The sequence below is a fragment of the Podarcis cretensis genome (assembly GCF_951804945.1).
Source record: "Podarcis cretensis genome assembly, chromosome: 14".
Taxonomy (NCBI): Eukaryota; Metazoa; Chordata; class Lepidosauria; order Squamata; family Lacertidae; genus Podarcis; species Podarcis cretensis.
The window spans coordinates 27368840-27390427 of record NC_137183.1 but is presented as its reverse complement, the minus strand read 5'-3'; the positions used below and the strand labels follow the sequence as shown (position 1 = coordinate 27390427).

At 46.7% G+C, this 21588-nt stretch overlaps 2 protein-coding genes across 2 annotated transcripts in view; one reads left to right on the top strand and one right to left on the bottom strand.

Annotated features, from left to right (window-relative positions):
* Positions 1–613: 613 nt before the first annotated feature.
* SNAPC5 (small nuclear RNA activating complex polypeptide 5) lies at positions 614–7302 on the top strand. Its single transcript, XM_079954427.1, has 3 exons — positions 614–778; positions 4684–4773; positions 5351–7302. The coding sequence occupies exons 1-3, from the start codon at positions 689–691 to the stop codon at positions 5456–5458; spliced, it is 288 nt and encodes a 95-aa protein (XP_079810553.1). The 5' UTR covers positions 614–688; the 3' UTR covers positions 5459–7302.
* The window catches only part of MAP2K1 (mitogen-activated protein kinase kinase 1), a 41023-nt gene continuing 26659 nt past the window's right edge, over positions 7225–21588 (bottom strand). Inside the window, exons 6-11 of the mRNA XM_079954352.1 lie at positions 14772–14896; positions 13802–14009; positions 12018–12082; positions 9771–9832; positions 8897–8942; positions 7225–8631 (exon numbers count right to left, since the gene is read on the bottom strand). Of these exons, the coding sequence (XP_079810478.1) occupies positions 8518–8631; positions 8897–8942; positions 9771–9832; positions 12018–12082; positions 13802–14009; positions 14772–14896 (620 nt within the window). The 3' untranslated portion in view covers positions 7225–8517. The remainder of the gene's footprint in view (positions 8632–8896; positions 8943–9770; positions 9833–12017; positions 12083–13801; positions 14010–14771; positions 14897–21588) is intronic.

The window sequence follows — 21588 nt, the reverse complement described above, 5'->3', positions numbered from 1 at the left end:
AGAGCTCATTGCTATAGAAATAGTACCAATAGTAAATATGAAGGAATACGCAAACCACCATAGCCACTAGAGGGGCATGAAAAATTGTGCCGGCATTTTTAGACTATCCAAGTACTATCTGAAACCAAAGGGGCACATTGGTTGCCAGATGTGAAATAAATTGGTAATATATTCAGCTCTTCTACCCCACTAGCAGACCCTAATCTACATAAGGGCTACTACAACTGCATGTTTGCTATTTTAAATACAACAAAGAGGATAGCAGAATTGGAAACGTTCTAGCTAAATCTGTTCCGTTATGCGGTACCTCTCATCCTGATGCAGGAGAGGATCCAGAAAAGAAATTTCTTTCCCTCGCTTCCCTTTGAAATGAGAAAATATGCCGCTGCAATGGGTAAACCGGTCCGCTAAAGTAGAAGCAGACGTGACTCCCTGCCCGCGCCCTCCCCGAACTGCAGAATGGGAGATCCCGTAGGCGGGCCTCCCTTTTCTGTCGGAAAGCCGAGCGGCCAATAGAAAGGGGTCGGCGAAAAGGATTGCCGCGCCAGCCATCCGGCGGAACTTTGAGCACTTCCGCCCTCAAGCAAGATGGCGCTGCCTCCTTCCGGGTAGGCGAGCGGCCGCGACAAAGGTAGCGTCATCACTCCACGCGGCCTGAAGTGGTGGCGGCGGCGGCAGCAGAAGCAGGATGCTGAGCCGCCTGCAGGAGCTGCGCAAGGAGGAGGAGACGCTGCTGCGGGTCAAGGCGGCACTGCACGATCAGCTCAACCGGCTCAAGGTCCGCGGGGGGGGGGGGGCGGGGCGGTTTGAAAGAACAGGAGCGGGAGGGGGAGGGGAGAGAGGCTTTCTGGGCCCGTCTCTGTAGGTGGGGTGGGGAAGGGGGTTCATTCGCATATGCAATTTAGGGCGCTATGTGTGTGTGTCTGCAGGTGCACGTGTGCACGCGTTTCCTCAACCCGTGTTTGAGTTACGCCTGGCGAGTGCAGCCCGTCAGCAGGGGTGAAGGGACGTGCTGTCAGCGAGTTCAGGGCGGTGGGTTTTTTGATCCCCTCCCATGCAAAATGAGGCTTATTTGGGGACCACGGCTGTGGGTTTGCAGGCAGAACCCAGGCTTTGGTTGCACCGGGTCAGTGCCGTGGTAGAGGATCTGCCTTGCAGCGTCCTTTATTACCCTTGGGTGCAGCCCATCGGGTCCCGGAAATTTAATGTAGCTAGGTGTTCCCTTAACACCTCTTTTCCTATCTTGAGCTGCAGCTCCCTCCTTAACAATGCTCCTTTCGTTATCACCAGGTTAGGCACTGCTTTCCTTTTGGGTGGAAAATATATTAGATTTTATTATGCATCTTACTGGAATTATTTCAGGTCCGGGGTGGGGAATATGTAGTCCTCCCAGATGTTGGATGTCCCCATCAGCCCCAGCCATTGTGGCCGATGGTCAGGGATGGTGTGAGGTGAAGGCTGATGTCAGCTGGAGGGTTGCAGTTCTCCATCCCTAGGATAGACAGTACAGTACTGAGCTGGAGAGGCCCAGCACCTGGTTCTATATAAGGCAGCCTCCTATGTCACAGAGGATCCCATGCTTGAGAAAGTTGCAGTCTACACAACTGGAGGGCACCAAATTGGCATATGCTGGGTTAGGTGGAGGTTCTTGGGCTAACATAGGAGGGCTCTTTATTTGTTTTTATATGGGTCCATTTTATGTTCCTGGGTGTTCTCATTTGCCTCTGCAGCATGCATGTGTTTATGCAAATAAGGGAATATCCACACCATACATTTCAGGTACATGGCTTTCCCCAAAGAATCCTGGGAATTTACAGAGCTACAATTCCTAGTGCCCTTAAAATATAGTTCCCAAGATTATTTGGGAGAAGTCATGTGCTTGAAATGTACAGTGTGGATGTGACTTAAGAATCAAACCTTTTCCTTCCTCTTCTCCTCAGCTGTTTTCACAATAGTAGGCCTTTATTTTTCCCTCATTTCAATAGAGCCCTTAGGCCTGCCTTCTCCTCAGCTCTTGTGCACTATCCATCCTCTTCCTTCAACAATTCCTTTTTGTCATACTCAAGAGTAGACCCATTGAAATGAATGAACTTGAGTTCCTTAGGTTCACTGATTTTTGTGGATCTATTTTGTGTACAGCTCACATTGAATATCACTCATTCTCTCTCCCACCTGAAGCTCCCTCTTCAAAGAAAATTCCCATATTGCTCAATATGACTTGCTAGGCAATATTGGCATTTGAATGGGTCCTATCCAACATTACACCTATTCACAGCAAACCTCACGTAGCCTGACCGTGACTCAACTGGAGATCACCCAATATGAAAAGATGACAGCCATATCAGAAACCTGTATTGGCATACATAATAATTTAGACATTTACATATTTATATCCTGTCTTTCAGTCTCTCAAAGAGCCCCAAGAGGGCAGGGGGTGGGGGAAGAAAGAAAAACAGTAATATTCATCTTGAAGCTCCCCCAAAGATGAAATCCCATAAGGAAGTTGCTGTAAATTAGGCAGCCTTGCTCCTTACAGTAACCAACCGAACATCAAAAGATAGGAGGAACTTGGATCACAGCTTCCCTTAAAGCTCTGAACACACAGCTTTGTGTGCATAGCCCAGGAAGCTTTGACTCTCCAGATGTTCCTGGGGAGGGAGGGCCATAGCTTTGTGGTAGAATTCTGCATTCAGGTTCAATCCCCAGTATCTCCAGGTAGGACTGAGAGAGACTCCTGGCTATTGGCCATGCTAGCCAGGGCTGATGGGAGTTGTAGTCCAACAGCAGCTGGAGGGCTACAGGTTCCCCAAACCTGCTGTAGTCTTTTAAGCCCCTTGAGCTTTTCCTCGGTATTCCAAACAAAGGTCAGATGAAGAGTGCTTATTCAAAGGTGCAATTTCTCCATAGACCAAGCAGTTTGCTTCCTCTTCTGCAACTTGTAGCTATAAAAGGGCTCGGCCAGTGTTGCACCAGAGCGGTTGTTTGGTGTTTTGCTTTAAATGCCACAAGGTTTTGGGAGCATTAGTACAGCTTTCAGCTGAGTGCTAAGGCTCTGGTATGGAGAAGGGAAAAAAACAACAACAACACACACAGCAGTGTTATAAATAGAGTGCTAGGGAATGCACTTTCCGGAAGAGATTAGAGCTTAAGCTTCCTGGCATGTGCAGAGTGCTAGATGCTATGCTGATGCTTTCTCACCATTGTTTTGGCACCGACAGAGCTGGCTTCATTCCATGTGCCTGTTAAGTGTGCCTCGCAAGCATGGAATTCAGCTTTCTTTTAAAAGTAATTATTTTTTAAAATTCCTTCCAACACTACAATTCTAAATTTCTAATCCTTGTGATGTGGTGATTTTGTAAATCTGGGCAATGCTGTCTCCACATCCATCCCTGTGGACTTTTTTTTTAAAAAAAAATGAAACCCGAATGCTTTTGAAGTGGGAATTTTAATTTTGTTTACAGCTACCCATCTTCCTGTTATCTCAGTTCGTTCCTGTTCGAGCTCTTTCTCCTCCACCTGCTGTACCCCACTACTTCTGTTCTTCATTTTAACATGTCAACATGACTTTATATTCAAAAGAGGAAGACTAACTCCGTGCACCTGAATATGTTTGCTGTAAGCCGTTTCTTGTTCTGCTGTTTCTTTTTTTTTTATAATAATTTTTATTAATTTTCCAATTTTTAACACAAAACAACAACAACAACACATAAACATCAACAAATACAAACACATACAAAGATATCATTTCTTAACCTCATTTTCATAAGCCTCTTTTCTCGGACTTCCCCATACCTCACCCTTTTTGCATCCTTATTTTACAGTTTTTCAACAACTCTTTTTGCCAATTAAGTTTAAGCTCATTATCATTCTCAATTTTATCTTAAATCATCAAACAGTTTTAGTTGCAATTCTGCATCTCCCTTCCCCTTGACATTTTATCACTCCTCTATTTTACAACAGTTCTTAAGATAAACTTTAAATTTCTTCCAATCTTCCTCCACTGTCTCTTTCTCTTGGTCGCGGATTCTGCCGGTCATTTCTGCCAGTCCCATAATGTTCTGCTGTTTCTTGACAATCCTACCTTCTGGTGAATCCAGCCAAGTTGCTTTTTATTGGGGTGGGGAATTGCGTAATTTACCCACAGGGAAATGGGCTGTAGCTCACTGGTAGAACATCTGCTTTGCATGCAGAAGGTTCCAGGTACAGCTGGGAAAGACTCCTTACCTGAAATTCGGGAGAGCCGCTGCCATTCCGTGTAGGCAATACTGAGCTAGGTGGACCAATGGTACGGCAGCTTTTTACACTCCCGAGAGCTTAGAGGATTTGAATTTTTGTGTTCATAGAACTATAGATTTGTAGAGTTGGAAGGGACCATGAGGGCCATCTAGTCCAGCCCCCTGCAATGCAGGAATCTTTTGGCTAATGTGTGGTTTGAACCCACAACCCTGAAATTAGGAGTCTCATGCTCTACCGACTGAGCTATTTCACCAGCATCATGCTAATTTCCCCTGACATTGGGTGGTGAACGAGAACAGACTTTGCCATCCTGGTGCCCTCCAGATGTTTTGGACTGCCAGCTTCTATTGGTGCCAGCTGGAGAGCGCACCAGGTTGCCGAAGGGTGAACTTGTCAGTTTTAACATTTTGGCTGTGCTGCTTTAACTGTTCTTTAAAACATTTCTAGGTGGAAGAGTTGGCCCTTCAGTCCATGATCAGCGCCAGGGAAGGAAAAATGACCGTACCTCCCGATACCGAGATGGAGGAACATCAGAACGTAAGTTCCCGCTCCCCGCTGTTCTCTTTTGGGAGGAAGGCAGTGTCAGGTTGCCAAGAGAGACAACTGGCCCTGATTGAATGCTGGTGAGGAGGTGCAACATACCATCCGCTAATCCTTTCAGTGTTTATTTCCCCCTGCCTGGAAAGGAGGCTGCCTCCTGTGCCAAAATGGATTTGAGCCAGCTGAATGGTCCCTGTAGCATTGCTGACACGCTAAGAGTGGGGGGTGGGGAGTAGCACCAGGAGAGAGGCAGGAAAAACATGTCATTTTCTTTAAAGAACTGTCCCTTTTCAATTTCTGCCATCCCCTGGTCACCCCAGGGAGTCAAAGGTAGTCATTGCTGCCACACAAAACAAGTGTGGAACGAGTATTTTGTGGCAACAGTGTCTGTCCACAAATCGAAACAGCCAAGCAGGAGCCTATGAGCTTTGGCAACCCTGCAAGTAAACTGGAAAGATGTATCTGGTGGTGTTTATGCACGTTGTTGCATCTCTCAAATAGGAGGGCGTTTCTGGTTTGCGTTCTTTGTCCCAAAGTAACTGGGTTTTTTATTTTATGCATGCTGACGGGACAGATGGACAACGAAGCTGCTATCAATCAAACTAAATTGCAGTTGCAAATGCATGTCAGTGAAGAGGAAGAGGAGGAGGAGGAGGAAGAGGAGGAGGAATCCGATTCATGAAGTGGAGCATGCAGCAGCCTGACAGCCTTTTCCTCCCAAACTCAGGAACCTCCCTGCCCACCACCATTCAAGCAAATTACTTCATTGGACTTTGCTTGGTGCTACAGAGACCAAACAGTATTCACAAGTGCATCTGGGTTTCCCAAAGGCTTCCAGAGGTGGTGATGAACTGTGGCGGGTGTTGGGAGAATGCAGTGTCGATGCATCACTATGTAGCATGATTCCTTTTAAACACACACTCTTTGAGCCAAGTAGCATTTGGGAAAAGTCCAACACACAACTCCTCCCAAAGCAATAATCTACCCTGGGCAGCATCTGCTGCTGGTGAAAATAAGATGAAAAAGCATCAAGTCTAAGCCAATGGCACTATCCAACCTCAAATACTACAAACGGAAACGGTACTTTGGGACTTTTCTTGCATGTAGCATTTGCTGTGGCATTCACAAAAAGCAACAATTTCCTTTGATTCCAACCCATGGTATGAAACTTTGAACATTTTATGTATTGTCTACAAGTAATAATGGGGAACATTTTGAGACAGGAGCTTTTACTTCTGTAGTGGGCACATGGAACGGTGTTCCTTTCAGCAAAAGTCAGCGGATCGTATTTGTGTACAAAATAGAGAGGAGTCTGTTGATTGTCCTAAAATCAGGAGTTTCTTGCCTTGAATGAGGTGCCCAAGTATCCCTCCCCCTTACTGCTTAGTTTAGCTACCACAGGCTTGATTGCAACAAGCCCATCTTATGGAGTGTGTCTAAAATGCCTTGGGCTTCTACCTAAGGGTTTTTAAGATAGGTCCTGCTGGAAACAAGTGCTGTACTTGTGATCAAGGGTGCTGAGTGCCTGCAGTGGCTGCTGGTCCTCAGAGCTGAAGTGCTTCTCTTTCTAGCCTCCCTTAGCTCTGTGCTGCTATGGCAGAAGAAGCTGATTCTTCCTACCTGCCAACCCAGCAGTGCTGCTTCCTCTTAGGGAAGTGAAGCTGGTTGTGCTCCTGGATGTTTTTCTTATAAGTCCTTTTCAGCCCCAGGTGCTTTCCCCTGCTCTTCCTCTTCCCAAGTGCAGGCAAAAAGGTGGGCTTAGGTAAGACCAGAGAGGGGCCTGAGGGGTTTTGGTTCTCTGTTTCATGTGTCTGTGATCCAGTGTCAGGATTTCACATGGGCTGGTTTACGGTGTAATAGCTGAACATCACCCAAGGGAGTGGGGCTAAACCCAGATGTATTACCATACAGATGTGTGCAAACAGCTGGGGGGTCTCCTTATCTGTCACAGGCTTTGAGGTGGAGTGAACAACTGCAAGCAGCACATATACTCCCAACTAACAGTCGGGTGGGTGGGTGTGTAGCTTTATAAACTGCCCCACTCTCCCCACTTGCAATTGCTAGTCACTGGCATGCACGGATACTGGGAGTTGTAATATATTACCATTGTGGCTGATAAGACATTGATAGCCTTATCCTACATGAATTTGTCTAGTCCTCTTTTCAAGCCACCCAAGTCAGTGGTGATTGCTACATCTTGCGGTAGCGAATTCTATCGCTTAGCTATGTGCTGAAGAGGTTAGCTTGATATGCCACGAGGAAGAATGGAAGGAAATCTACAAATTGAATGCGTGACAATGTGCCCAGGAGGAGGAGGAGGGTGTGCAGATGTAAAAGGACAGCACTGGAGTAGCAAACCTCTCCTCTCCTTTCCCCCCCCCCTTTGCCCAAACGCCTTGAATCTGTCTTGATACCAACGAACCACAATTAATAACCCACTCCCTGAAGTAATTTCATGACATTTATTAGTGTAAGATGAAACACCTGAAATAATAAAAACGATTAAAAGAATTTTCAAACACTTAAGTATGCACAATTTGTCATATCAAACATCAGCTGACCTAGAAGGGAAACCATTCTGATGTGTATTATTAATATCATTTATTACTCATTCTTCAAAAAGTCTTTGATTCTGGCTGAGAGGAATAGTTCTTTCATCACCTGTTCTCAAAATACAGATACAGGCAGCCCCCCCCCCCATTTACACAGGGGTTATGTTCCGAGGCACCGTGCGCATCAGTGAAACTGCGCATAACCGAAACCCATTGAAAAAGCCCACAAACACCGTTCTGCCCTTTTTAAATGATGTTTCAGTGGTGTCTTTAGGACACTTCCAGGTTTGGTCTCACACATATTGAATGTGCATAAACGGGCAGCTGCCTGTACCAAATTAACCGGAAAGGGAGAGATGTATACCACTAAGCAAATCCCAAACATATGCAATAAGACACTTAAAAATAAATAGAAGTGCCAACAGATTTCTATGTGTTGACGCGGGGGCTGGGGCGGAGGGTGGCAGCAGTCTACGGCAGAGGGTCCTACTCACATTTACCAAGAGTCTGTTATACAAACCAAAATATCAGAGCCATTATTCATAACTTCAATCTCAGATTAGCAGCAGCAAAGACATGCTTCAGGGGAGGCTGGACTTGGGGCATCTCTGAACTGTTCTGCCCACGACACTGGCTAAGCAAGGCTTGGGGGAAAGTACCACCAAAGTCACAAAAGGCTCACGGTCAAAACAACCCAGCAGAGGTGAGAAGGAAGCAGCTCCAGCAGGATTTCCTACTTGTGAAAGGATATCCCAACATCCAGTGCCAAATTTGCCATATCGCTATCACTTAAAGCATCACATGTTTGGTCAGTTAACAAATAAGGAATCAAACACAACAGCTGTTAATTTAGAACCCTAAAGAGGAAATAAAAGAGACGGGGAGTGGGGGGAGAAAATTTGGCACATGCTAAAATGAGGGAGACACTTTTAAAGGGGAAGTTTATGGGCTGGGGAATAGACTTTTTTTTTTAGTAGACAGAAGCTCTGAGGAACAGGACCAAAACAGCTTTAAACAGTTGGAACAGGAAGTAGCTTGGAACACAAATCCACCAGGCGCCATTCCAGTTTGCTTTCAGTGGGTCTTGCAGGGGGAAGTCCTGGTCAGACTCCACTTGGAATTAAGGTGGCGCGGGAAGAGCAGGAGCAGAAGGAATCTTGGTGTGTTGTTTGCCCTGGAGACTCCAAAGTCAGACTCCTCCCACGTGGGTCGGGGTGCTAGGCTGGTTAAGGCCTATGGTGGCACACAGCCAGCCTGCAAAATCCACTTCCTCAGCTTCTGATCTCTTTATGAATGTGTGGACCTAGAGGATGCAAAAGGGGGGGGGGGGTTACAACAAAGAAAGCCCAACTTTGAGGCTTCCATGGGAGTTGTTACATAATTAGCATGGAGCAGATTAAGGCAGCAAAATGTATTTTCATTGCACGGGTAGAGGCCAGAGGGGACCCTTTTTATACCAGCTTCCCTAAGACTGTGACTTCTGTCCAGCTTCCAAATATCAAAAACTGGCAGAAGGCATCTTGGAAAGCCCCAGAATACTGTTAGCAGAGAAAGGAGTTTCCACTCACCACCAGCTGCTTCAGATCTGCCCTCTCCGCTGGATTCTTGACCAAACTGCATAAAAGAAAAGAATGTCATACTCCTCTTGCCACTTCAATTCTCTCTCCATCGCAGAATGGACAATGCCAACCATTGCTCACCATTTGGCCGGCTTTAGATGGTGATACGGCACCAAATGACAACTCTTGTGCGGCTCCTGAACATTTCAACGGGGCTTGTACTAAAGAACTTCACCCTGGCTTGTGCTGTGGGCTGAATCTGGGGTGGGGAACTGATCAGTGGAGCAGATCCTTCACACACCCACATGCCAGGCTTGACAACTGGCATTCAAATGACCTGTTTTTGCCACGCTGCTGGAAACCAAACCGCGAGGGCATAGAAGTATGTATAGCATTTCCCTTCTGCCGACAATCAGCTGACTGCTAGCACTAGGTTCTGTGTGCAGCTCTACCCAAGCAGCAACAATCAGCTGATAGCCAGTGTTTGGGAAACATGGTGCAAAGTGCTTTGCAGCCACAGCTGAATGCAGGCATTGCCTAAGTCCTTTTTGTCCATGCCCTGCCTCTACCTGTCCAACAGCTGATGTCATATATGGTGGCAGGTGGGTATGGTTTGGCCAAAATGGCCTCATGGGTCAAATGTGGGTGGGGCTTGGGAGGGCTTCATTAGGCCTACAGCCAGAGGTTCCCCACCCATGTTAAATTAAGGGGGAAGAGGACTGACATTTTGGAGACCCAGAAGCATTTTGACCCCGTCTGCTTAGGATCCTTTCCAAAAAGCGAAACCACACTTTTTATTTACTAGTGTACCCCAAACAGAGTTTGGAAAACACACGGCAAAAACATTTCCTCTGAAAATAAGCTGCTCAAGAACTGAACTCACCACTTGTTCACAAAGTCCTGGAATTCTGGACTGAAGACTCCACTGGGAAGCTTTGGCGGAGGCTGGGGGGGGAGTGGAATGGGACAAAGAGATGAAAGCAAAAAAGAATAACATTTCAACAGTATAACTCCCGAAACTTGCAGTTTATTTAATGGTTCTTTAGAAAGGCATAAAAAGGATGCAATTGAGTTGAAGGGGTTTTAAGCACTCTCTTGACAAATAAAGCATTCGCGTGTGACATCAGAGGAAGGTCCAAGCGGCATTTTGCATGGTGTGAAGGGGCTGACAAAATCAGTTTGTTCAAAACTCCACCCACATACAAACATTAGCTGCCTTTTGAGACCAGAAGCACAGATTTAGTGTTGGCAGGCAAACGGGGGTGGTGTTTTTTTTTGGGGGGGGGGCGTGTAGACATGTTGACAATGTCAAAGGATATGATCATGGCAGCAAGTGTCTAAAAGACAGGGTTTTAGTTTTAAATTGCACACAAGAGCACATTTGTGAGTCATCAAAAGAAGTGCATAAAAGCTTTGTGTGCATCATGCAATGTGTACAGTGACTCCAAGCCCCAGAGTATCAGGGCTGGAAATCAGGACTCTGAAAGGGGGAATAAACAGTCAGAAGCATCATAGCCAGACACTGGAGAGACCTGTCAGGAGTAAGCATGGACCAATGGTACCAAATAGTATGGGAAACAGCCTTACTAGAAAAATTAACCAATAAACTAAAACTGACACGGGGACAAATAGAAGAAGACACCTTCACCCCGGTATGGCTCCCCTTTATCACATACACAGCCCAACAAGACAACGACAAAAATCCACCAACAGCATACAGATCAATATGGCTAACCTGATCCAAAACACCCACCCACCCCACTCACAAGTGAAAACAAAGGTCACCACAGCCAACCACAAATGAATAACCACACTCTAGGCCAACCCCAACCTCTCTCACCACCAAAGGAACACAAGCGAACAGCAAAGAACCTGCACAAACAACGCTGACACCAAACCCTACATATAGTAAGTGAAATAGAAACATCGCCACCCGACCCCACTCCCACCCATCTCTCCCCCTCCTCCACCTCTTTCCCCCTTTTCTTCCTAATGTCTCAACAAATGAAACTGATTTGTAAAAATGTTACATGGGGAAAACACATGACAGAAAGACATTGCACACAAAATCATATATATACACACACACACACACACACACACACACACACACGTACAAATATATGGGAGGGGGGGAAATTAAAGGGGGAATAAAACACTGATCCTAATGCAGTGGTGGTTTTGCATGATAAGGTATTAAAACAAGAGAGGGCAATGTACAGCCCTCTCACATTTGCAGTCCCTGGGATGGTCTCTCCTGCATGCTGCATCCTGGGAAGGCAGTGTTTCAATATCTTGCAGCCCTTGCTTTGTTTCAGGCTTGCCAAATGATCGTGGTCCGAAAGTGCAATCTTTTAGGCTCCACATGACTCGAGCGTGTTAGGCTTGGGATTGGCGTCCTCCCCTCTTCCCCAGGGGAAATGGAAGAGCACCACAACTGGAGGAGGAGGACGATGGAGGAGGATCAGGTGAGAGCCTTCCTGGAGGGGGTGCTGCAAGGGGTTCCCTCTCGGCCCCAAAATTGGCACAGATTGCAGGGATGAAGCCCCCGCAAGCAGCTTGTCTCGCTTGAGTTAGCTGGATTCTAAAGCAGGGGTGGGGAAAGCTGTTCAGCCAGAGGGCCACATTCACTTCTGGGCAATCTCCTGAGGGCCACACTAGAGTGAAGGGCAGGGCAAAGTGGGCAGAGCAACAGATGTGGATTTTGCCCAGGTATGGGCAGGCAAATGAGAAGCATAATCGGAGTTCAAGGACACATCCTAGCAGGGCAAGAACACCCAACATGTGAAGTAGAGCCCAGATTATATGAGTGGAGCCCAGATATGAGTGGGGCCTATGGCCTGGAGAGTTCCAAGGGCCAGATAGAATGGCTAGGGGACCACATTTGGCCCCTGAGCCTGAGCTTCCCCCCTTCTTGTCCTAACACGTTGCTTGAACTGTGCGCAGTGCAGGGGAGTTTGCACCCACCCCACCCACATCCAGGGTGAGGCAAGCTACCTTTACATTTTGAAGGATCCATATGCTGGCATGGGGTGAAGTCTAAACCCTCCTTACAGCACATTTCCAGGCACATTTCCTCCTTGCAAAACTCGCCAAAACACAAAATACAGAGTGATAGCAGCTGGCTTACCTCGTTGACAATATAGTCTAGGAGTTCAAATATAGCCATTGGTGGTCTGCTGTCTGAGCCATAAGCTGAAAAGTCACAACAGAGGTTGGAAGTTAATGAGACAACTCATTTCTCTTTCTTACTTTTTGTTGTTGTTCCTACCTTTTCTAGTAAGTTCTGTTACCCTCAAAGCCATCTCTAAATGGTGGTTTTCAAATGCTCACATGAAGTCCATGCTTACAAAATGAGCACTGAGGTTTTGTTATTCATTGCTGCTTTATTTCTTTTTTAAAAACAAAACAAAAAAAAAATGCTGTCTGGAAGAAACATTTGGCAGTAGCTAGGCACCTCATTTCCTTAATTCAGCCTCCTCCAACCTGGTGCCTTGCAGCTTTTGTGGAACTACAACTCCCATCAACCCCAGCCAGCATTTGCTGTCTGAGGACGATGGGAGTTGTAGCCCAAAACAGCTGGAGGGCACCAGGTTGGAGAAGGCTGCTTTAGTTACAGTGAGCCCCTTGTGAAATGGGAAGCAGTCAGGAAAGAGACTCCATCAATAATCTGAAAATAACCATGTCTGCAGAAGAAGCTCTGAATTGAAAAAAAAAGGTCTTCCAAGCACCTCATTTTGTCATAATTGCTCTTGTGTAGAAGTTTTTGCAGTTTTTGCAGCCTCAATTTATTTATTTATGTCTATTTACCTAACAAGGTTTATATACAGCTTGGACAACTAAAACCTGCTTAATATGAAGCAATGCAAAATACTGATTTAAAAAATACTGATAAAAACCCAGCGTTAAGAGCAAGCAGGCATAAAATTTATCTAAGTAAATAGATAACACCAGCAGTCTTTTAAAATAAAAAATATACATACATAATAATGGGTAGGTTTGCCTTAAAAGGGGGGGGGGAGGCACTGAAAATAATAAGCCATCGAGCTAGGAAGCTGCATTATGACGGATTGCTGAACCACCATCCAGCAGCAGAAAATTATTCCTCAATGGTGTATTCAATTCGCCATCGCACAAATGGCTACTTTATAAACAAGTCTCAACTCCTACCCTCAGGAGACTATAATTACACTTTGGGGAAGGGCCATAGCTCAGTGGTAGAGCATTTGCCTCGCATGCAGAAGGTCCCAGGTTCAATCCCAAATGGCAGCTCCAGGCAGGACTGGGAAGTGTCCCCCCATGCAGTCCTGGAGAGCCACTGCCAGTCAGTGTAGACTGAGTTAACTGGACCCATGGTCTGATGCGGTATAAGCAGCTTCCTTTATTCCTAGGTATATTGTCTTCATCAACTCCAAGAAGGCCTCAGTACAGAGACCAGCTCTGGGGTGGCATCACACGTCTTCGCTGGCATGGTCCTCCTCCTTGTGTTAAACTGGACAGCCTACACCATGGGCACGAAGAGGGCAAGTTTGCTACAGAAAGCAGGATCTTGGGTTCAGAAAGGAAAAGACAGCATAAATGACACCGACTTGCTGACCATAAGACTGCCGCATTGTGAACTCTCCTGTTGCCTTTGTAGAGCTTTCCCTATAGACAGCAGAACCTTGGAATTTGGGTGGGTTTAGGCAGATTTCCAGGCCCTGGGCACAAAATGCATCAGCCAATACAGTGGTACCTCTAGTTGCGGACATGATCTGTTCCAGAGTGCCGTTCGCACCCTGAAAAGTCCGCAACTATAGCGGTGCTTCTGCACAAGCGTGGAGCACTATAGAGCGCTTTTGCACGTGCAGCAATTGCAACCTGAAAAGTCACAACGTGGAGCAAATGCAACAAGATTTATGACTATTATCTTACCGCTCATTGGTCGGTTGGGTGTTCTTTGTCTTGGGGATGCCTCAGAGACAGGTGAGTCACCCCCTATGGGGCAGCCGAACATTAGTTCCAGCTCCTTCGAATCAGGTGGGGGGATTGGATACCTGCCGATGGCCATCTCGACCAGGGAGAGCCCCATGCTCCAGATGTCTGACTGGACCGAATAGTGAGTCCCTTGTAGTCTTTCTGGCTACATGCACAAAAAACCACAAAAGATAGAACAGAAATAAATCTAAAAGCCCGAGACAGCGGAAATTTGCAATGTAAAAGAGAGCAAACCCTTGGCGAGTGTGGCGAAGAAAACAAAATGGAGGAAGGCGGTTTAATTCTGCTTAGTCAGGCAGGCCCCTTTTCTTTTTGCTTTCCTTTTCCCTACAGCAGGAGATTTGGAAGCCTGTGGGACCTTCAGAAGCCTTCAGGCTGCTGCATTGCTGAAGCCTTCATAAATATCAAAGAGAACTGCCAATTTTTAGTTGTAGTTTGTGCTGCTCGGCCTGCGATCTGTTGTTAAGCCTCTATGCCACAGGAAATTACATAGCGCTCAACTTGAAACGAGCACGGCTCCTCCACTAGCCCTCTCTGAAGCTGATCCTGGGAATATCACCAACCACAAGTAATGGAAGAGGCAAGTCAGGTCCGGCTCTGAGGAAAGGGTCAAGTTCTTTAATCTCCTGCCCCAACGGCATCTGAAGTTCATGAGCCACAAAATCCTGGCAAGGTTTGATTCTAGCAACGTCTGTCGTAACTGCATCCCTTTCCAGCAATGCAAATGGCTCACATGTAATTCTGTGGCACGTACACAACTGCAAAGCACACCAACGGGCAACTGTCACACATGGGAAAAAGCACACCACACGAGGACATGGAAGCGCTCTCAGCACATGGCCATTTTGTCCTGAGTAAACTGGACCATCACAGTTTCATCATCATCATCATCGTCGTCTGTACTTACGGACATGTAGGACCTTGTGCCCACAAAGGAGTTAGCCATTGAATCTATCAGCTGTCCACTGACACCAAAATCACAAAGCTTGATCTCCCCTCTAGAGTTTACCAAAATGTTGGATGGTTTAACATCTGGGAGGGGAAAAAAAAAGATGAATGGACGATATTTTAATTACTTGTTTTCATTCAGGCATTTCTGCCTTGCTTTTTTAATCTCTGGGGCTCAGTATGTATTAAAATGAAATGAGAGGGTGGTTCGAAAACAGATCATGAAAGTAACAAACCAAAAAGTGAAAGGGAGAAATGCTTCCTTAATGCAGTCTTTTCCTTTTTATAGCACAACAGGAAAAATTAATAATAATTCCTTCGGTAGGCCTTCTATTTACCTCATGACATACAGGAGACAAGATACTTTGACCTTCCACACCAGCCTTCCCCAACCTGGTGCCCTCCAGATGTTTTGGACAACAATTCCTGTCAGCCCCAGCTCACATGACTATGCCAGCTGGGACCGTTGGGAGTTGTAACCCAAGTCTTCTGGAGGGCACCAGGTTGGTGAAGCACCAGCTGTGGTTGCAAGTTGTCCAATTCAGAGACTGGCTTGTCCAATTCAGAGTTCACTCGCATTCCATTCTGGGCAACCTTCCAGGGGCCGCAAGGCAGTGGTGGGCAGGGCCAGAAGCAACAGTGGGCAAGGCAACCAATTTTACCTTTGTACTGTAGTTTCATTTCTACATGCACTCACAACACCCATCTCATCCTTCATCCAGACAAGCAAGAAGCATCATCACATTTCAAGGGCACTTTCCAGTCAGGCAAAAAGAGGGCCAAGTGTCTTGGGGGCAGTTCCAAGGGCTGGATAGAGAGGCCTGAAGCCCCCCATTTGGCTGGCAAGTCTGAGTTTTCCCTTCCCTGCTTTACATGGTCAGGAGTTTTGCTACAGACCAAGAACGTTCCTGGGGTGGTACAAGCTGATCTTGGTCCAAACATATCCCAAACTCAGTCCAATTATGCAATAAAGGCTCCTTGTAGATTGCTCCAAGGATGACTGAACCCAAACAGCTTGTTCATGTAAAGAAGAAACACGACTTTGAAAAGAGTGTCCTGTGGCACATTGCAGACCAACAGTCAGATCACAAAGGACTTGGCTTCTACAGAATTTTATCTGTTTATCTAAATTTGTACTGTCCAATCAGAGCAGAGAGGAAGATGCTTTCCCTGGTCCTGGGACTTGACAGCCTTTGTATGGGAGATCCCAAAGGCTGAGCAGAGGGGGTATTCTGCAAACAATGCCAAGTGTTCCACACAAACACTACACAGAGAGAGAGAGAGAGAGAGAGAGAGAGAGAGAGAGAGAGAGAGTGTCCCGGACTCTCTGCCCATGGCACCCCACTGACATAAGCATTTTGCAAGCTACAGCTGCTTAGACAGATGGCACAGTCAGGACACAGAATACGTCCTCCGAAACGCCAGCCTCACTGCCTGTTCTCTGCCTGTCAACAGACTTCCTCTATTCATGAGGCTTCACATGTTTTCATTCCCTCACAAACAGTTTCCCTGGATCAAAAGCAAGAATTCCCAGCTAAATTCCTACAGTCTTTTACCACGCAGGCATGCATGGGAGGAAAAGGCTCTTTGATTTCACAACCCCAGAGTGGTGTTATGGGACAAAAGTCACAACCTCAGAAAATCACTCAACTGGCGTTCACAACCGTGTTGAGCCACACAGCTTCTCTCTTTCTCTCTGTCTAAGCTACCCCACAAGGATGCTGTGAAAGGACCAAGGGAGAGAAATGATGTATGCTTGCCTAAGGTCTTTGGATGAAAGGTGGGATTAAAAAACTGGGTTGTATTCAACCAGATGGGCGGGATATAAATAATAAAATTGTTGATAATATCGTAAGTCACTAGATGAGTAGAATGACTTCCTTGAGTTCAATGTAACTCCTTTCTCTCTTCTTTCTGGATGCTCCCCAAATCTGTTCTGGGGGTTCCTCCAACCCTCTGGGGCAGATTGGGGTGGCACAAGGAGAGGGAGAAGTTCTGTTGCACTTTTGGAAGCCGTTCCACACATGCAACGATTCTGCTGGATTCAACGCATAATAAAGCAGGGACTGTTTGCACACCAACAGGCAGGTGGCGGGATTATGGTCAACCACCTCCCACTTCAAATTCAGTCTTGATCTACCTTTCAACATACACAAAGCATCAAAAGTAGAGGAAACTACACCCTGATCTACCTGGCATATGGATGGCTGAGTCAACAGCGGTAGTAAATAAATGTCAGGTGGACTCTAGAAAACTTGGGTGCCCCCCCCCACACTGCACAAATAAGTGATAAGACTTTTGCAAAACACCAAGTTATGGAATGAAAAAGCAAAATTTGATTGTGCAAAGGGATCCAAAGCAAGAAGCTCTTCAAGCCATCATCTTTGGACAAAAATCAGAAAACATGGTGGCTGCTGGAGCCCATCGCTCGTCGGACCTCTTCGGCCAACTTTGATCCACCACACTTTTCCAACAAAACCATAAGAACCGAAAGCAATCTGTGAGTCTTTTGATTTTGCAGAAATCAAGGCTCGCTGGAGAAAAACATGGTTGTCTGAACCAAGCCACCACCAGCTTACATATGCAGTCCTGCTTCCTTAAATAAAGGCTGTCTGTAACTAGGCAACTGAAAACTATTTATGAATGCTCAGGCACTGGAAGCGATTCTTTTCATCTTTTCTGCTGTAGGCGGAGGACACCACTGTAGAATAGAGCACTTATCCAGTCATTAGCAGTGCATTAAGCCTTATGAAATAAGCAGGCATCTCTGCAATCAATTCTTCTGGTAAGGAGGAAAAATGGAGCAGCTGAAAAGTGGTGGAGGTTCAAGGAGGAAGCAGCAGCAGCAGCAGCCTTTCACGATTTCTACTTGCAGGGTGGGGAAAGTCAAGAGCCCAGAGTTCCTTCCTCACTACTTCTTTTAAGAAACCTTACAGTGGATAAGAGAAAACATCACTGATGTTTCCAGTGGGTTAGCTGTGCTAAGTCTTTTGCATCTACTGGGCTTCTATGGTGGATGGGTAAACAGTAAATCTCCTGAGTCAAAGCCCATCTCCGTGGTATAGATGCCGCATAGGAACATCTATGTATGTTAAACCTATGTGGATGTTCATACTCATTGAGTGGTGGGAGACTGGGATCATGCCAGCTCACCCTGATCCCTTTGGCGCACCACCAAACCTTTAATCCTCAACTAATTTGCACATTTCAGCACAGAGGACTCCCGCCCTCACTGGACATCAATGTCTCGTGCTACCGTTATCTAGTGCTGAGTAACACACTTCCAGGGCAGTGTAGCTGTGTGTGTGTGTGTGTGTGTGTGTGTGTGTGTGTGTTCTTCCGCTATGGCCTCACTCCCTGTGACACTGGATGGAAGGAGGAGTTTCCACATTCCTCCAGCACTTCCAACAGCCTCACCTGCCACCTGGAGTTCTGAGAGCCAGAACATCATTTGCCCAAGGAGCCCCTCAAGAAAGGGTGCAGATGAAAACCGATGTTTTGCACACCTTGAGTGATACTCAGAGCAGAAATCAACAGATGCAAGTCCATTCGTTTCAGTGGATCTAATCAGAGTACTGACTGCACAGGCTATCACTCCTTGAGTTCTCAGGGCACAGACAGCTGATTTGTTCCCTAAGACACATAGGACTTATGCAAACGGTAACTCTAACATGTGAAGCACAGATGAAGCCAGTGGTGGCGTGGGTGCCCGATATGGCTGGGCTGACTTGGTCCATTCCCTTACTGTACAGGAAGTTGCTGTGTCAGCCTGCTTCATCATAAGATTGCGGTTCTCCATGACACCACTGCATGTTCCTGCACAGCTCTGGCAGCAGAATGGAGACTTCCCACAATGAAGCAGTAGGGCCAAACCATCATGTGGGAAGACTTAAAAATTATGCGACCTCTGAGCCAAGGAGATAAGTAGCTATACAACCTTTAGAAGACATCTGAAGGCAGCCCTGTATAGGGAAGTTTTTTAATGTTTAATGTTTCATTACGTTTTTATATATGTTGTAGGACGCCCAGAGTTGCTGGGGCAATCCAGTCAGATGGGCAAGGTAAAAATATATTATTATTATTATTATTACTACTACTACTACTACTACTACTACTACAGTGGTACCTCAGGTTAAGTACTTAATTCGTTCCGGAGGTCCGTACTTAACCTGAAACTGTTCTTAACCTGAAGCACCACTTTAGCTAATGGGGCCTCCTGCTGCCGCCACACCGCTGGAGCCGGATTTCTGTTCTTATTCTGAAGCAAAGTTCTTAACCCGAGGTACTATTTCTGGGTTAGCGGAGTGTGTAACCTGAAGCGTACGTAACCTGAAGCATATGTAACCCGAGGTACCACTGTACTACTACTACTATGGAATAGGTCGTCCCTATTTTCATCGGATAAATGTTGGAGTGTATGGTAGAAAGTTTGATGTGTACAGCAACTCTCACCCTCAGCTTTCAAAGGAACCCAGCTGCTATCTCTTATCTCCACTGGTCTGGTATGTGTTGAAGCTTTCATTTGAATGATCATTACAGCCAAGAGAAGAGGCAGCCCGCTTGATCATGGTAGATCTTCACCGGTACAGTTTGCATCTACGCCCTCCTGGATGAAATATTTAGCACCTGCTTCTCCGAACCTCACGTCCCTGCATCTTGGCTGCCATAACAACCCAGTGCTTTACAGCTGCAGGAGGAGCCAGCTAAGAGCCTAAGTAAATGCAGTCAATTAGACTAATGCAAGGGTACAGTGCTAGTTCTTTATCACTCCCTTGCCAGCAACAGGACCCAAAGGTTCTTCAGCATATTTAAGTCAGGATCTCCAGTCCCCTTTGCAGGGGTGGGCAAGTCATTCCCCCTAAGGGAAGGGCCATAATTTGTGGTAGAGAGTCTGCTTTGCATGCAGAAGGTCTCAGGTTTGATCCCCAGCATCTCCAAGTAGGACTGGAAAAGACTCCTGTCTGAAAGTCTAGAGCAGGTTTTCCCAAACTTGGGTCTGCATATGTTTTTGGACTATAAGACCCATCATGCCTAGCTAGCAGGAAGGACCAGCTGTCAGGAATGATGTGAACTGTAGTCCAAAACCAGCTGGAGACCCAAGTTTAGGAAACCCTCATCTAGAGAGTCACTGTCGGTCAGAGTGGGTGATACTGAGCAAAATGGACCAATAGGCTGACTCTGCATTAAAGGTAAAGGGACCCCTGACCATTAGGTCCAGTCGTGACCGACTCTGGGGTTGTGGCGCTCATCTCGCTTTATTGGCCGAGGGAGCCAGCGTACAGCTTCCGGGTCATGTGGCCAGCATGACTTAGCCGCTACTGGCAAACAAGAGCAGAGCACGGAAACGCCATTTACCTTCCCGCCGGAGTGGTACCTATTTATCTACTTGCACTTTGACGTGCTTTCGAACTGCTAAGTTGGCAGGAGCAGGGACCGAGCAATGGGAGCTCACCCCGTCGCGGGGATTCAAACCGCTGACCTTCTGATCGGCAAGTCCTAGGCTCTGTGGTTTAACCCACAGCGTCACCCGCGTCCCTGACTCTGCATTAAAAGGTAAAGGTACCCCTACCCGTACGGGCCAGTTGTGTCCGACTCTAGGGTTGTGCGCCCATCTCACTTAAGAGGCCGGGGGCCAGCGCTGTCCGGAGACACTTCCGGGTCACGTGGCCAGCGTGACGAAGCTGCTCTGGCGAGCCAGCACCAGCGCCACACACGGAAATGCCATTTACTTTCCTGCAAGAAAGCGGTACCTATTTATCTACTTGCACTTAGGGGTGCTTTCGAACTGCTAGGTGGGCAGGAGCTAGGACCAAGAGACGGGAGCTCACCCCGCCGTGGGGATTCGAACCGCCGACCATGCGATCAGCAAGCCCCGCGTCCCGTCTCTGCATTAGGCAGCTTCTAATGTTCACCATTTTGTTTTCATGTTAGGAGGTGTCTGAGTGAAACACACCACACTTAGAAAATGTGAACTGTATTATCCTATATTCTAGGATATCGAAATGAGTGTCTTGCCCCTTATAGTCATAACTGTGCTCTATAGGATACCATCTCACCAGGAGGTCTACACAGTTCCATACAATGCAGGAACTGGACCTTTAATGGGGTGGCACCTCCCTTTTGAAACTCCCTCCCATTAATAGGTAAAAAGGTAAAGGATCCCTGGATGGTTAAGTCCAGTTATTGTCTTTTCAGTGCCTACTGAAGACTTCCAGTGTCGACTGCTAGGAGTTTGTAGCCCAACAACATCCAGAGGGCAAAAGGTTGGCCAAGGCTGGGTTTCCTGCACCATCACCCAGTGCTTGTAAGAAGGCGAAAAGAAAACAGAATAAAAACTGACAAATTCCAGTTTCTTTGGGGGCAGAATGCACAGAATCACCCCCCTGCCAGCTGGGTATGTGTCCTGCATGGGCAGCCTAATTCACAGGAAAGGAGATACACAAGTGGAGAGGAATTGCACTTTTCTGCAGTGACTCCCCATTTGTGAAATGCTCTCCCCAGGGAGGCTCGCCTTTAGGTGCCAGGTGAAAGCATTCAACTTCAACCAGGCCTTTGGCTGACTGACATCTTGCATCCTTTTAAATGTGTTTGCGGGGAGATGGAAAGAAGAAAGAATCCCTACCAGAGAGGAATGGCAAATCAAGCTCTTGGACTACGCCAAAATGGCAAAACTGGCCGGAAAGCTCAGGGACCAAGAAGACAAAAACTTCAAGAAAGAAGTAAGCAGATGAAAACATTAGCGGGATTTTAATCTCACTTGTAATGTAACAAATACT